At 31.3% G+C, this 14,139-nt stretch overlaps 2 protein-coding genes across 6 annotated transcripts; one reads left to right on the forward strand and one right to left on the reverse strand.

The window, feature by feature from the left end:
• Positions 1 to 6,290: 6,290 nt before the first annotated feature.
• Positions 6,291 to 10,853, reverse strand: LOC115721309 (protein NETWORKED 3A). 5 transcript variants are annotated; one of them, XM_030650745.2, is made up of 3 exons: positions 10,596 to 10,853; positions 9,995 to 10,113; positions 6,291 to 8,429 (listed from the first exon to the last, which is right to left on the reverse strand). In XM_030650745.2, exons 2-3 carry the CDS (start codon positions 10,089 to 10,091, stop codon positions 7,687 to 7,689), a joined length of 840 nt encoding a protein of 279 aa, XP_030506605.2. In that variant the 5' UTR covers positions 10,092 to 10,113; positions 10,596 to 10,853; the 3' UTR covers positions 6,291 to 7,686. The 5 variants fall into 5 exon arrangements, with proteins under 5 accessions (XP_030506605.2, XP_030506599.2, XP_030506541.2 ...); XM_030650739.2 differs by having other exon boundaries at positions 10,569 to 10,853; XM_030650681.2 differs by having other exon boundaries at positions 10,525 to 10,817.
• Positions 6,455 to 7,210, forward strand: LOC115721665 (classical arabinogalactan protein 26). Its single transcript, XM_030650771.2, has one exon. It carries the CDS (start codon positions 6,455 to 6,457, stop codon positions 6,881 to 6,883), a length of 429 nt encoding a protein of 142 aa, XP_030506631.2. The 3' UTR covers positions 6,884 to 7,210.
• Positions 10,854 to 14,139: the final 3,286 nt, after the last annotated feature.

The following is a 14,139-nucleotide window of genomic DNA, read 5'->3' on the forward strand; positions in this document are numbered from 1 at the left end:
TACACATAATCTGTGAGAAAAAATCCCCAAGGCATATGTCCCGACATGTCGACAAATGTGTCGTCACATGTCGCTAACTACAACAAGACAGAGCAAACAACCAAAATAACATCAAAATTACAAATGATGTCGACAACATATCGCTACATGTGGCTAAGAGTTTCAACTTCCAATTCAATCATAGCTAATATCATGAGATGTCACAAACTATGTCGACTAACATCGCTAACTATAACAACTTTTTAGTCTAAGGTTGATGGTATTGACAAAAGTCGCTAAAATATCAAGAAACATCGCTAACTATGATCGACTTTCTAACCTAAGGTTGATGATATCGACAAACTTTGCTAATATGTCGAGAAACATCAATAAATTGCAAAAAAAATCTCAGAAATCAAACCCAAACACACAACTTTAACATAAAATTAAGAAAAAATCTCTTAAACTTTTGATTAAGCTTTTGGATTATCAGGTCTTCCAATGTACGTGGACTCCCTCGCTAAAATACCAAGATCTTTTAAAATTTTGGGGTGCTAGGTTTCGTTGGTTAGTGGGATTCGGGGCAGTTCGTGGGTTTCAAATGAAGAAAATAAAAAGACGGGGAGACGGAGGCTGTTTGATTGTGTTGGATGTTGTTGATGGTGGTGGATGCTGCTATGGTGATTGAGAGAGAGCGGGAGAGATTCAGAGGGAGAGTGTGAGAATTAGGTGAGTTTAAATGGAAGGGGTATTTTGGGGGTCTAGTAAAATTGAAGTGTATTTAGAGAAGAGGAGTTCTATTTGTACCTCATAAAATTATAAATACACCCCATTATTAAAAAAAATATAAACTTAAATAATTTTTAAAAATTACTCTTAATATTTTTTTAAAATTTTTTCCTCACATTATTTTATGTTAATTTCAATACTTATTTTAATTTCATTTTCATAATTTTTTTTAACTCATGTATATATATTTTTTTATTTTTTTCTAAGAAAATTTCATATAATTTTTTATTTTAATTTTTTTTGTCATAATATTTAAAATATAATTTAATTTTTTTATAGGTATATTTTTTAGGCTAATTAGGATTTTCGCCCCTTGAACTTTGACATGTACCAAATCATGCCTCCTGAACTTTTAAAGTCATTGAAAATGCCCCATGAACTATTGAGATTGTTGGATTTAAGGACTTTTTTTCTAATTTTAGTAAAAAAGTCTAACATGGATGAAAGTTCAGGGGACATAATTTAGTACATGTCCAAGTTCGAAGGGCGTGATTTGGTAGATATCAAAGTCTGGGGAACATGATTTAGTACATAAACAATCATTGAAATAGTAAAATTGAATGAAATTAGACAAAAATCCTTAAAACCAATAATCTCAATAGTTCATGGGGTATTTTTAATGACCTTAAAAATTTAGGGGACGTGATTTGGTGCATGTCAAAGTTTAGGGGCAAAAATCCTAATTAGCTTATTTTTTAAGAATATGAATTGAAAGGAAAAAGTTGAAAAAAATTAATATAATTATAAATTTTATATAAAATTAAAATTATTAAAATAGAGTATTTTTATAAATTTTTAGAGTGTAAATAAAATTTTTCTAAAATATTTTGTAAAGTATAATATTAGGATTTAAGAATGAATGGTCAAATTTCCCATTTGAAATGGTGACCTAATTTAAAAAGATAAGATCACCCACCCCTTTGGTACTTAGTACTCACACATAAATAGTGGTTGGCCATTACTAAATTAACCATAGCATTTTTTATTGTAAAAAAAAAAAAATCAATCATTTACCATTACCATATTTCTCTCATTCATTCCATTAATGTAAAATTCAAGAAGATTCTCTCTTCCTTCACGGTCAGTCAGTCAGTCTTCCTCTCAGCGTTATTTTAATTCCATGTATTCAACCTTTCTCATTTCTCTCTTTCCAATTATACAAACAGTCAAACACGCTACACATAAATATAGTTATGTATTTATTGAAAAAGAAATGCTAAAGTCTACTGGCCTTCTTATATTATTACGAGTGTAATTTAATATTAACTTCTAATTATTTTATTTTAATAAAAATTATAAAAATCTGTTAATTATTTATAGAGTGTCATTTTATAGTGTCTCATAACAATTTTAGTATATAAAAATATTTGGTATCAAAGGCCAATTCAAGATTTAGAGTGAGGGGTGTAATTTTTTTTAAGATAGAGGCAAAAATAAATTAAAAAACAAATACTCTTGGCAGAATTTGAACCATTAACCTATATTCTATTAACAATCTAACTTAACTATTGTATTAAAATTAACATTATACTTATAAATATTATCTTTTGTTACGTCCTATTGCTTCTATGTGTCCGCCCTTGTTTGGTTCATTAAATTATCAGATAATTTTCACATGAGAAATGCTAAAGGGTACCGGTGGTGCTTGATACCCTCTTATGTGTCAATATCACTATATTTGTCCATATAATTTAATATAATAAATTTTTAAGCGAGTATCGTTGCCAATTAATCGCAACGCCGACACGTCGAGAAAAAGATTGCGCACCACTGATCCCTTATAGCAATGTTCTTTTCACAATTGCCTCTAATTGTGATTCGTGAAGTGAGCAATGGATTTTCTGTCGAGTATATATTATTGGAATTAAGTATTCTTTTTTCTAAAAAATGAGGGAAAGAAAAAGTAGCAGAAAGGAATATAAATATATTTACATTGGAAAGAAGCGCCTGTAGAATTAATATCAATCAATAAATAACTAATTTCGTGTGTGGTGTAAGAAGCAATAGCATATTGATGAATAATTTAATTAATAAGTCATTTTTTATTTTATTTTAAGTTAGTGAGTGATGTGGCCTTGACTTGTCGTTTTAGCCAAGGGACCCCTAAATAAAATGATAATGCATGGAATGACACTTCTGCACCTGCAAATGCTTCAACTAATTCGTAAAGTAAATTATGATTTTATATATATATTCACCTTTCTCTTTGTCTTCCTCTTCCATCCTCTTCTTTTCAAAATAAATTGATACTCAGGTAAGACCACTCTCACCATTTCTACATTATATTTTAAAATTGATCACTAAAATTTACTGACATTATTTTACATTAATTTTTTTACGGTGCATTAACTTCTTTATTTTTTTTTCTATATTATTTAAATAATATATTTTTTTAATATATATAATATACATAACAAAATAAAATAAAATACTATTTATATTATTAAAATATTTTAAAAAGAAAAATAGTATTTCATTACATGTAAAAGAAGTTGCATTATTTGCTTATTTTTTACAATTCTCTACTCTAAAATGAAAAAAAAAACTTGTACATCATGTAAGTGCTTTAAGTTTAGTTTGATTAAGTATCACTTAAAATAAGTTAATTAGACACTACAAAATATTTTATTTTTAGTCACAACAAAACTTATGATTATAGTATTGTTAACATAGTAGCAAATAATCATAATTATATGTTTCAAAAGTTTAAATCTCGTGAGTTGTCAATACACTAGATTTAGACTAACATGATAATCAACGATAAGGTATACTTACACCTTGGATAAGTGTTATGTCATTTTCAGGGCATCGGCAAAGTATGCCAGTATCGAATGTATGGATCGTATACATCGGATTGGACCGATATTGAACTTGGATAAGATATCACAAACTTACCATTATATCTTTCTAAGTCAATATCACTGGTTGATCTTAGATCTATAGATCTTAATCCTGAAATGGTTAGATTCGATCTTAATTGTATTATTTATGGTCTTAGAGTTGTTCATTATAAGCTCAGTTAGCTGAACACTTACATCTTAGGAACATGATAGTTTAATTGAGTGAGAGCGCTAATCATAGATATAGAGAATCTATAGCTTCTATAAGTATTTAGAAGTGAAACAATGATTTCCTTCGAGCTTGGCTTAATAGAGATAAATGATTGAGGTCTCATTTTAGTAATTATATTAGTTTACTAAAATATCATTTATAGGTAGCTAAGTATTTTAAGGAAAAAATACATTGAAGGGCAGAGTGGTAAATTTGTCCCTGTCCTATGTAGATCATCTATAGAGGATCTTTGACTATTTAGATTGTAACAATAGATAATTCATAATGTATCTATATCTTGGTACATATAGAGCATTTTATATAATTAAGAGTGCAATTCCGAATATATAGTGGCGCAAGGAGGAATTAATAAGTTAGAGAATTTATTTGGTAAATTCTAATTCTACTTATTAAAAGCTTGATTATATAGGCTCATGGTCCCCACACTAGTTGAGATAATACTGTTTGAAGACTCAGTTAATTGGTTTTAATTAATCAATTATAATTATTAAATTTGACTATGTCTTATTTATGAATTTTCACTAAGCAATGGCTTAATTGTGAATAAAAGAGGTTTTGAGGTTTATTTATTAATTAAGAGACTTTGTATGGTCTAATTAATAAATAATATAAATGACAATTTTTTTTTGAAAGAGTATAAATGGCAATTTTATTTGATAATTAGTTATAATTATTAAATAAATAATTTTAACATTTATAGGATTAAAATTAGAAAATATAGTATTGTTGAAAGAAAGATAAATGGTTGAAATAAAGAGACAAATTATAACTAGTGAGGCCCACAAGTGTGGCCGACCATTAGAGTTGATTTTTGTCCATTATTTTATTCATTTTTAATCCATATAATTAAATCCTAAACTCTAGTTGAAGTACTATAAAAGGAACATGATGCTCTCTTCTCATCCAACAAATCACTTCAACCAAACTAAACCTTAGATCTAAGAAATCTATCGGACTGGCATCGGGTCCCTATTGGGTCCCATTGGGCCAGACGAAAAAATGTATAAAAAATCAGAACAAACCAGACAGCAACCATTTTAACACAAAACAATAAAAAAAAAACATCAACAATCCATAGATCAATCATGAAAACAACATTTTAAACTAAATATAAGAACCAAAAATAAAAGAAAAAAAAAAAATCACTTACTCATTGATTGTTGACAAAAATTGTCGGGTGCCTCAAAAATAAAGTCTCACACCGAATTCTCTAATTTCTAGCACTTTGTAGTAGCTTGAAGAAGTTAACTATATACTAAAAATAAAATTTTAGTTTGAATTGTTAGAGAGGATGAGAGAAAATGATGAAAAGAGAAAGAGAGAGAGACAAATGAGAATGGTTGAGTGTGTATAAGAGACATTTTGGGTACTCAACATGTTTGTAAACCTTTTTTCAATATTGATACATATAAGTTTAAAGAATTAATTTACATCCATAATTAGTCAAACTTTCCTTCTTCTTTTGCAGTCACACAAATAATTTTTCATACATGAAACAATAGTGAAAAAACTCAAGTCAATAGTTCTTCATCTTTGATGAGATTCAGTCTAATTAAATGTGATTATATTTAATTACTCCAATTCTAATTGGTCCCCATGATGACCCATTATAGCTTTAAATCCTCACAAATCAAGCCATCATACTTTCCTTTTAATCAATCAAACACTAATGAGACTTGTGTCAAAACATGATAGTGTAGTGAGAAAACCAGAAATATTATACTACAATTTTCATCTATTATATACACATATACATATAAACATAATACTGAAGAATCTGCATGTAGTGCTTAGCTTGCATAGTAAAATAATTAAATTTGTATTATGTTTTTGTCACTTACCTTGGTTTAGTTGAGTTGAGCTGGCTATTCATTTAAATACATGTTCCTTTTGTTTGGTGGAAATGGAATCGATCTTGGGTTATATGATTAGACCATCATACCAATCAATTACCATTAAAAGGTATTATTTATTTGCTAGAAAATTCATTAATTATTTTATCTAAAATCTTAACCAAATCCACAGCTTTTTTTTCACTGATTTTTCTTTTTCTTTTTCTTTTTCTTTTTTATATCAAATTTTCACTGATATTATATCAATATATATAACTTTGGACAACACAAGCATGGTAAGTACAAAATGTTGATAAAAAAAACTGCAAACTAAGAATTTAACCTCAAAACGACAGATTGATCACGGGGTTAATACAGCAGCCATACTTTTATTTATATAATATCTTTATATATATATATATGAACAACTTATGGCATTCACCATGTGCTAAGGTTGAAAATCACAAACTATATACCTTGTCACTTTGCTAAATAAACAAAACATACAGAGCTGTATTATCTCAACTTCTTGCAATTGTTGTTTGACACGTGGCAACTCAGTGGTCCCCATCACCACATTCTTTCTCTATCTTTCTCCTAAGAAGAGATACCTTTTTCAAGTTTTAAAGCTTTAATCATAAAAACCTCTCATACTCTCTTTTTCTCCAACCTTTTTATTTCTGTCTTTCCTTTTTCATATCACAAAGACACATTTATTAAAGCTTTACTCTACTCATAAGGGGCAATCAATTTAATCATCATAATCATTTATTTTGATTATTATGGCTTCCTTTTGGTCATTACTCTCAACAATGTTGATTCTTTTCATTGCTTATTATTCTCATTCCTTTTCATTCCCAGTAGCCTTGGCTTCTTCTTCTTCTTCTTCAGATATTCAATTCTCCACCATTTCAGCAGCTCCAGCAATTCTACCAGGTGGTCCTGGTCCTGTAACAGCTCCATTACCCCCATCACTTTCTCCGGACATAACTCCTCTGTTTCCCACTCCCGGGAAACAGAATCTTTCTCCTGAAGAATCCTCACTCCCAACCATTCCCTCTAGTCCGAGCCCCCCAAATCCAGACGATGTCGTTGCTCCTGGACCTGGAATGGCGTTTCCTCCATCTGGGTCTATGCCTGCTTCTTCAGCTTCCTCATCTGGGTCCCTCACCCTTGCTCTGTTCTTGGGCTTTTGTTGGTTCTTTGCATAATGTTGCAGAAAAACAAAAATGGTGCTTGGTGATGATTCTTATCCAACCAAAGAAACAATAAAAAGAAATAGAGAAATAAAAAAAGGTGGGCAAATTCAATTATTGTTGTATGTAAGTGTTTCAGCTTTTTTATTTTTGGTAGTATATATTTACAAGGGTGTTGTTTGTATGTGTTTTAGTGTGGTGTTAGGGGTAGATGATGATATATATATGTATTATTCATATACAAGTAGTACTTGACATTTCTGTGAATTTTGATAGATATGGTCACTGGGATTTTTCTGAATAAATATTATAAAGTAAATAAAGATTGTTCGTTTCAAATTATATTTATGTTATTCCATAATGTTAGTGATGGAGAGCTTGAAAAGTTTAAGAATACTATTCCCATTTACTATGGCTTAGAGCATTATTTTTAATTTATATTATTTGTAGTGGGAATGTTGGTAGCTGTTTTGTAGATCTATTTTAATGATATCTAGTCTTTGAAAATGTATTAGAATCTAACAACCATATGTAGATTGAACAACAAAACCCAATACTAGGTTCTCTTAAACCAAAGAAATGATAAAAGAAATTAATATTACATTAAATTGCTTTCAAAAACTAAAAATATTACATTAAATAGAATTACCGACAATATTGGAAGCTAATTTTAGATAAAGGGGAAAAAAACTATCATCTTTCTAGCTCTCTGAGTTCAGGGGTCAAACCCCAGGTAGTATAACTGTGTATAAGCCTATGGACATATCTATAAAGACTGGTGGTGTTTCTACATGCTAACACTAATTGCATATACTTGTCTAAAGAGCAACAACAGGATACTTTTGAGACCCATTCATAAACATCTTCCCCAAAAAAGACTCCTTTAATTTGTTAAACTCAAAGGGACTATGCCTTTTGGGGGAGTCTTTTACAAGACACTTCCTCAGCTTCACATTATCTTCCTTGAGCATGTCAACTGCCATACTAAGCTGCCTTATAACCTGCCTCTTCTCTTCATCTTTCTGCTTTAACTGATCCTTTTGAGCTTTGTTTTCCTCCTGAAGTCTCTCCACTTCTTCCTTTTGAGCTTTGTTCTTCGCCTCAAGTTTCTCCACTTCTTCCTTCAACTTTCTCAGCTCTTCATAATCAATCCCGCTCAAAAATTTCATTTCTTTAGTTTCTTCATGAATCCGTGGGGTTTCACATTCCTGCTCGTCTTCTTCCAGCTCAGGATCATCAACTTCTGATTCAGCAAAATCTTCGGTGTCACAAGTTTCAGAGTAGCTATCGTAGGTCTGATAGGAGATCCCACTCACTGGCGGCTTCTCTACTTGATACTTGGTTGAAGAGAATGGGGACCTTAATGTTGTCAGTACCCGAGTTCCAGAATCTGACTTTACTTGATCATACTTCTCCGCTAATAAGCGATGGGTTCGATAAAACTCTTCAACCATGCTAACCAGCTCAGGCCGCTTTTTGTAATACATTTCTGCACGTTGAGCAAAGGAGTCGGCATCTGTCTCAATCAATTTTAGCATGGCCTCTGTCTTGTGATCCAGATCTGATATGAAAAAGAGAAGACATGCATCAATACGGCCATAATACTAATGAAATATGTGACAACAAAATCATATTTATACAGTAGAAGCATCTTTGACCGTATTCAATTTATACAATTTGTTATGTATAAATATATGACTAAATAGGTATTTTGCCCCTAGAACTTTGTCACTAATAAAATCATGCTCCTTACTAAGTCTAGGGGGCAAAGCACTAACTCTAAATATATTAAAATTTCATAGAAAAATGAAATCGTAAGCATGTAGATTCTAGCCAGATCGAGTATTCTAAAAGTACTCATCCATAAATCAGCTACTGGTGCAAACTATGTCTTAAAGAAACGTAACAAATTTCTAAAAATGAAGTTATAGAAAAATGCAAAGGTTGAGGGTGCGTAATTCTAACCATATTTATCTTATATTATACCTTTGCTCTAATTACGCATTATCATCATATAATATTGCTTAAAAGATGCTCTTATTTTTACATATAAGTTATAACTAAACTCCAAAGAGTCTAAAGTTCAATGATAAAGTCACAAAGAGTGAATTGGAAGGTTATTATGAGATGGCCATTACATACTAAATAATAAAAGAAGTTGACACAATACGTGGTGGCCCTTAGGTCATCGGCAGTGCGGACCACCATTATAATACTAGTACTACTGAGCTTTTCTATTTCACTACATGTAATCATTATAACGCTGACCACAAATTTCTTTCCTGTTCCAAAATCAAGAAATAATATGCAGTACAGTACATCCTCAAAATATCAAAGGGCCCTCCTAAGCCCCGTTACACTTCCTCATCGTCAATTATTTTTCTCAATGTAGTTAGTTGAATATGTCTATGCAATAACCCCCTTCACTTAATATGTACCACCAAAAACTACATATCCAATAAAGACTCATGGAGATGGAATAACTCGCAAAGATAAATAATGGGATCACTATATTTTTGTATTCCAAACTTTACTATGTACAGAAAATTAAATAATAAAAAAAATGTGTCTTAAGAAGGCAAGAACCAGTTTTTGTATAACATAAGTAGAATGAATGGTTAATCAAGAACACATAAATTGTTGCCATAAAAAGATATCATAATGTAATTGAAATGAGCAACAATAGAGGAATCTTCCCTTACCCCACATGGGGTAAATTGAGTATGATCCAAAAGACAAAACTAGGCACCCACATGAGAAACCCACCTTTTTGGATTGATTACCCAAAACCTTCACTTTTTATTTTACAGGGGTTTCTACTAAGTACTAATAAGTGGTAGTCTTCAGTTCAAAACATTTTAATATATCCATGGTGGGTCATTTCAAATATCATATAACAAAAACAAAATAACAACACTTCACTAGTTTGTGTCTTTAACCCTTCCTCCAAACTTTCTTCCCCCTTCTAATCTTATTAATGGAACCTTAAAATAGACCCAAATATAACCTAAAGTTTGAAAAGCTATAAAAGAGCTCACAACGGTCAAGAATCAAAAGCCTAACTTCAAAAGTACTCAAATAATAAAAGACAGAGAAAAACTGTAGAAAAGGTAAGAGAAGGAGCACCTGCAAGAGTGGATTGAAGCCATGGAGAGCGGTTTGAGGTGTTCTGATGGTCAAGCCACCACCAATGAGATGACTGGTTCTTCACTATTCCAACCATCTTCTTCTCCTCCAAATTAACCCTAGAAAGCATATCAATACAAAAACCACCGCGTGTGTTCAAATACTCTTCCGCAATAATCTCATAAAAGATACATCAACCAAATATTCAAATATAAAATTAAACAAAAGTAGACCTCAATTGACAAAACTAACCCTCATTTTTGCCAAGAAATTTGGTCAATGGAGAAAAAGAAAACAAAACTGAGGGACCAATAATGTCCTTTAATGCGATAAATCCTAAGAGGGGGAACCCCTAATTTTTAAAACCGCCGAATTAACTATGCCCACAAAACTATTTTGTATCGACTCGACATATAGAAAGAAGAAAACTTTCTTGGTCGGTCTGAATAATCAAGGAAAAAGAAAGAGACTTATCCCAAAAATAACAAAACCAAAGAAAACCCAATGAACTCTGATCAACTCCAGTTTACCTCAATCAACAATATGATAAAGAAGAATAAGAAGTATGACAAACCCAAATTCGAACACAGAGAGAAAATACTTGTTCTCTTCTGTAAGCTATCTTCTTCTTCTTCTTCTCCTCTCCAGGTCGCTCTTCAGAGAAATGTGGGTTTCACAGACAAAACTACAGTTGCAGTAGTATACTGCTACTCATCCTGGAATTTGTACAATTTTTTTTTTTCTTTTTCCAGTAATTTGATTTTGCTAGCCAATGAAAATCGTTCACGTGTACTTAAGGCATGGATGACAAATAAGGATGTTCATAAATTAAATTTTTAATTTTGGCTTTGTTTTTTTCTGCTTGACTGTAGATTAGATTTTGTACCATTTATAGATATTCAAAACTTTTTTTTTTTGAATTTACCAAAATGCCAACCTAGTTGAGCTTATTTACGTTACAACACGTTTTTTGATGTGTTACACAACTTTCTCACAAAAACGCCTTTAGCGGGCGGAGGGTCGTATGAAAAGTGTGAGGGTATTTTGGGAATTTGATATTTCTGAAAACTATTTTGGCTAAATAAAAACAAAAACTATATGCGTGAATAAAAATAAAATTAAATTTTGACTACGTGAGCGGAGCGTATTGGGGCCACATGCAAATTGTTTGCAACGGTCGAAAATTTTGTAAGACAAGCTGTCTTGTTGAGGTGAGTCTCTTTCTTTTGAATAAGATTAGCCGAAAATACCATAATAATATTATTGTTGATGGTCATTTTCTTTTGCTTATAGTTGTTCTGATAAATATACATTGTATAATGGTCTAAGTAGCTTAGTGGTGAGGGAGGAATGGAAAAAAGGGAGAGGTCATGTATTTGAACCCAGGACCTTTAAACTATTAAGCTAATATATGATTGTAAAATAGCATTACACTTACGCTACACTCAAAAAAAAAAATATAATGGTCTAAGAATTACATTTATACTATAATAGCGAAAAATTACTTTTATAATATCTTGTTCTTATATTTTTTTTTCCTTTATACTGTACAGGGATTAAAACGAAGAGCAACAAAAGACTTATCATGATACCATCAAATGTACAAGAACAACACTAAAACACCAAAAAACTACTATTACTAATGCTAGTGAAATAAAGCAGAAACACTAAATGTAAAAACAAAACACAAAAGCTTCATCAATACTAGAATTCAACGGATCAAAGAGGTATCTCAAACCCGCATAAATTCTTTTAAGTTTGAAAAATATTAATGATACTCATACATTGATCTCGGATTCAATTATAAAAATAATTTGCAGATTCTGAAATTTGATTTATATATATGCGTAATAGAATAATTATAGATTCATATATAGCATTATACTAAAAAAAAAATTATTCACAATACTCTTCAAATTTTAACAGATTCAACGTAGTTTTAAAGTTGTTCTTGGTCATTTAACTGTTATTGGAAATTAGAGATACACTAATAACTGGGCACCCAAAAAATATTGGACTACTGTAGCAAAAGAACAACCGTATGGTTTTTTTTATAGTTATTTTACTATTGTTTTCGGAATGATATAATGTTAATTTATTGAAATTCTATCAAAATGTTATAGGGTATGAAATCTATAGCAGTACTTTTGAAGAGCAATGGTCGATATTGGGAAGAAGGAAAAAATTATATCGATTACGAGGCTAGTGGAGAATCATACCAAAGAATTGCAAGTATAAATAATTCGTACAAATTCTCCTCTCTTCATTGGCATGCGAACCCACAAAAACAACCCTACAAATTAAGTACCAAGCAAAAGATGGAATACCACCAATTAAAATATTCAACGATGCGAGCCTCTTCTTTTACTTGCAACTAAAGATCAAAGAAACTAATTTCACCACATATACATTGTGCGTCAACACACAGAACAACAGCACAACAACTGCTGCAATACCTGTATTTGAATCAAGAGCAACACAAGCTCAACAAAATGTGGGAATACTTGAGAACAATGTGCCAATAACCGAATCATACACACTATAACAACTAGCTGAAGAAGAAGGAGACATTGAAACAGACGAATGTGACAACAACCAATTCAACATAATTGACTAAGCAAATCTTATTGCTGAAGAAATGGTAAAAAAATTGGAATGCAACTGTAAAAAAAAAAACTGATCCAGACATCAATAATGCAAAGCTCTTTAAAGATAAATTCCACCCTGAAGTTGAAAAAAGACAGGCATACAAGGACAAAGAAACACTCAAGAGGGTCTTGAGCTACTACACAATCAAAAGCTTCCAATTCAAGGTATGGAAGTCGTGCTCTTAAGAATATATAGTCTGAAGTGTGTTTATGAAACTGTAATTGGTCTCTACGAGCATAAAAAATGGGCCAACAAATACATTCATAATCAGGTGATTTTCAAACATCCACACATGCCCAATAAATATTAGATATGAAGACCAAAGACAAGCAACAACAAATTTATAAGAGTGCATCAAACCTAAGTTTCTGAACATAAAGACAAAATCAACACTACTAAATATCAAGATGAACTACATGAAAGCTTGGAGAAGTAAAGAGCGTGATGTAAATGACTTAAGAGGAAATGTTAAGGAATCATATAGCCTGATACCAAGTTTCTTGCACACGGTGTAAAAAAACAATCCTGGATCAGTTCTCGATTTGAAAATAGCAGAAGATAACGGTTTATTGTTTTCTTTTATGGCTTTGGATACTTTGATAAAAGGGTAGAAACCATGAAGACCGATAATAGTCGCCAATGGTACGCTTCTAAAAGCAACTTACAAAGGAACATTGCTGTCTACATGCACACAAGATGCAACATGTCACATATTTCTGCTTGCATTATGTGTCCCCGATACCGAAAATGACAAATCTTGGAAATGATTTTTTAAAAAATTAAAAGAAGCACATGGCATCAGAGAAAAATAGTGTCTAATTTCAGACAAAAATGAGAACCTAATCAAAGCAGCAAGAGAAATATACTTAGAAATTACACACGCATACTGGGGATATCACTTACTGAACAACATTATAACAACCTTCAAAACACATGCTGCAAAGTACAACCTGCCATTCTTTGGAGCGACAAAAGCGTACATAGAAAGACAATTTGAGTACCACATAGCAGAACTAGATGACTTGGACAAACGCATAAGACCATACTTGAAAAAATTTGATTATGAGAAATGGTTAAGGATTCACAGCAAAAATAAGAGGTGTTCCACCATGACCTCAAACATAGCAAAATGACTAAACTCAAAAAATTTAGCAGCAAGGGAGCTTCCAATTACAACACTATTGGAATACTTAAGAGCATTAGTGAAACAATGAACACATAATAATAGGACAAAATCACAAAATGCATTTACTATATTAGCACCACCTGGAGATGAGGTGCTATTGAAAAACTACACATACTCATTGAACCTGGATGTGAGATCTAGATTTTGCACTTCAAATTGTTAAGCATAATCATATTATGGTTTTTCTAGCAGTTTTGTAGAGTTATCCCACTATTGTTCTTTATGTTTAATAAAATGTTAGTTTCAAATTACATAGGTTAAATCAATCACTGAATATTTATTTGAGGTAACCAGATTTAAAGAATCATAG

Source organism: Cannabis sativa, chromosome X (genome assembly GCF_029168945.1).
Source record: "Cannabis sativa cultivar Pink pepper isolate KNU-18-1 chromosome X, ASM2916894v1, whole genome shotgun sequence".
Lineage (NCBI taxonomy): Eukaryota > Viridiplantae > Streptophyta > Magnoliopsida > Rosales > Cannabaceae > Cannabis > Cannabis sativa.

Coding starts and splice junctions, on each gene's coding strand:
- LOC115721665 (XM_030650771.2), top strand. CDS start 6,455: ATGGCTTCCTTTTGGTCATTACTCTCAACAATGTTGATTCTTTTCATT.
- LOC115721309 (XM_030650615.2), bottom strand. CDS start 10,124: ATGCTTTCTAGGGTTAATTTGGAGGAGAAGAAGATGGTTGGAATAGTG. Junction 8,430..9,994: donor GCTTCAATCCACTCTTGCAG/GTGCTCCTTCTC, acceptor TTTTCATATCAG/ATCTGGATCACAAGACAGAG.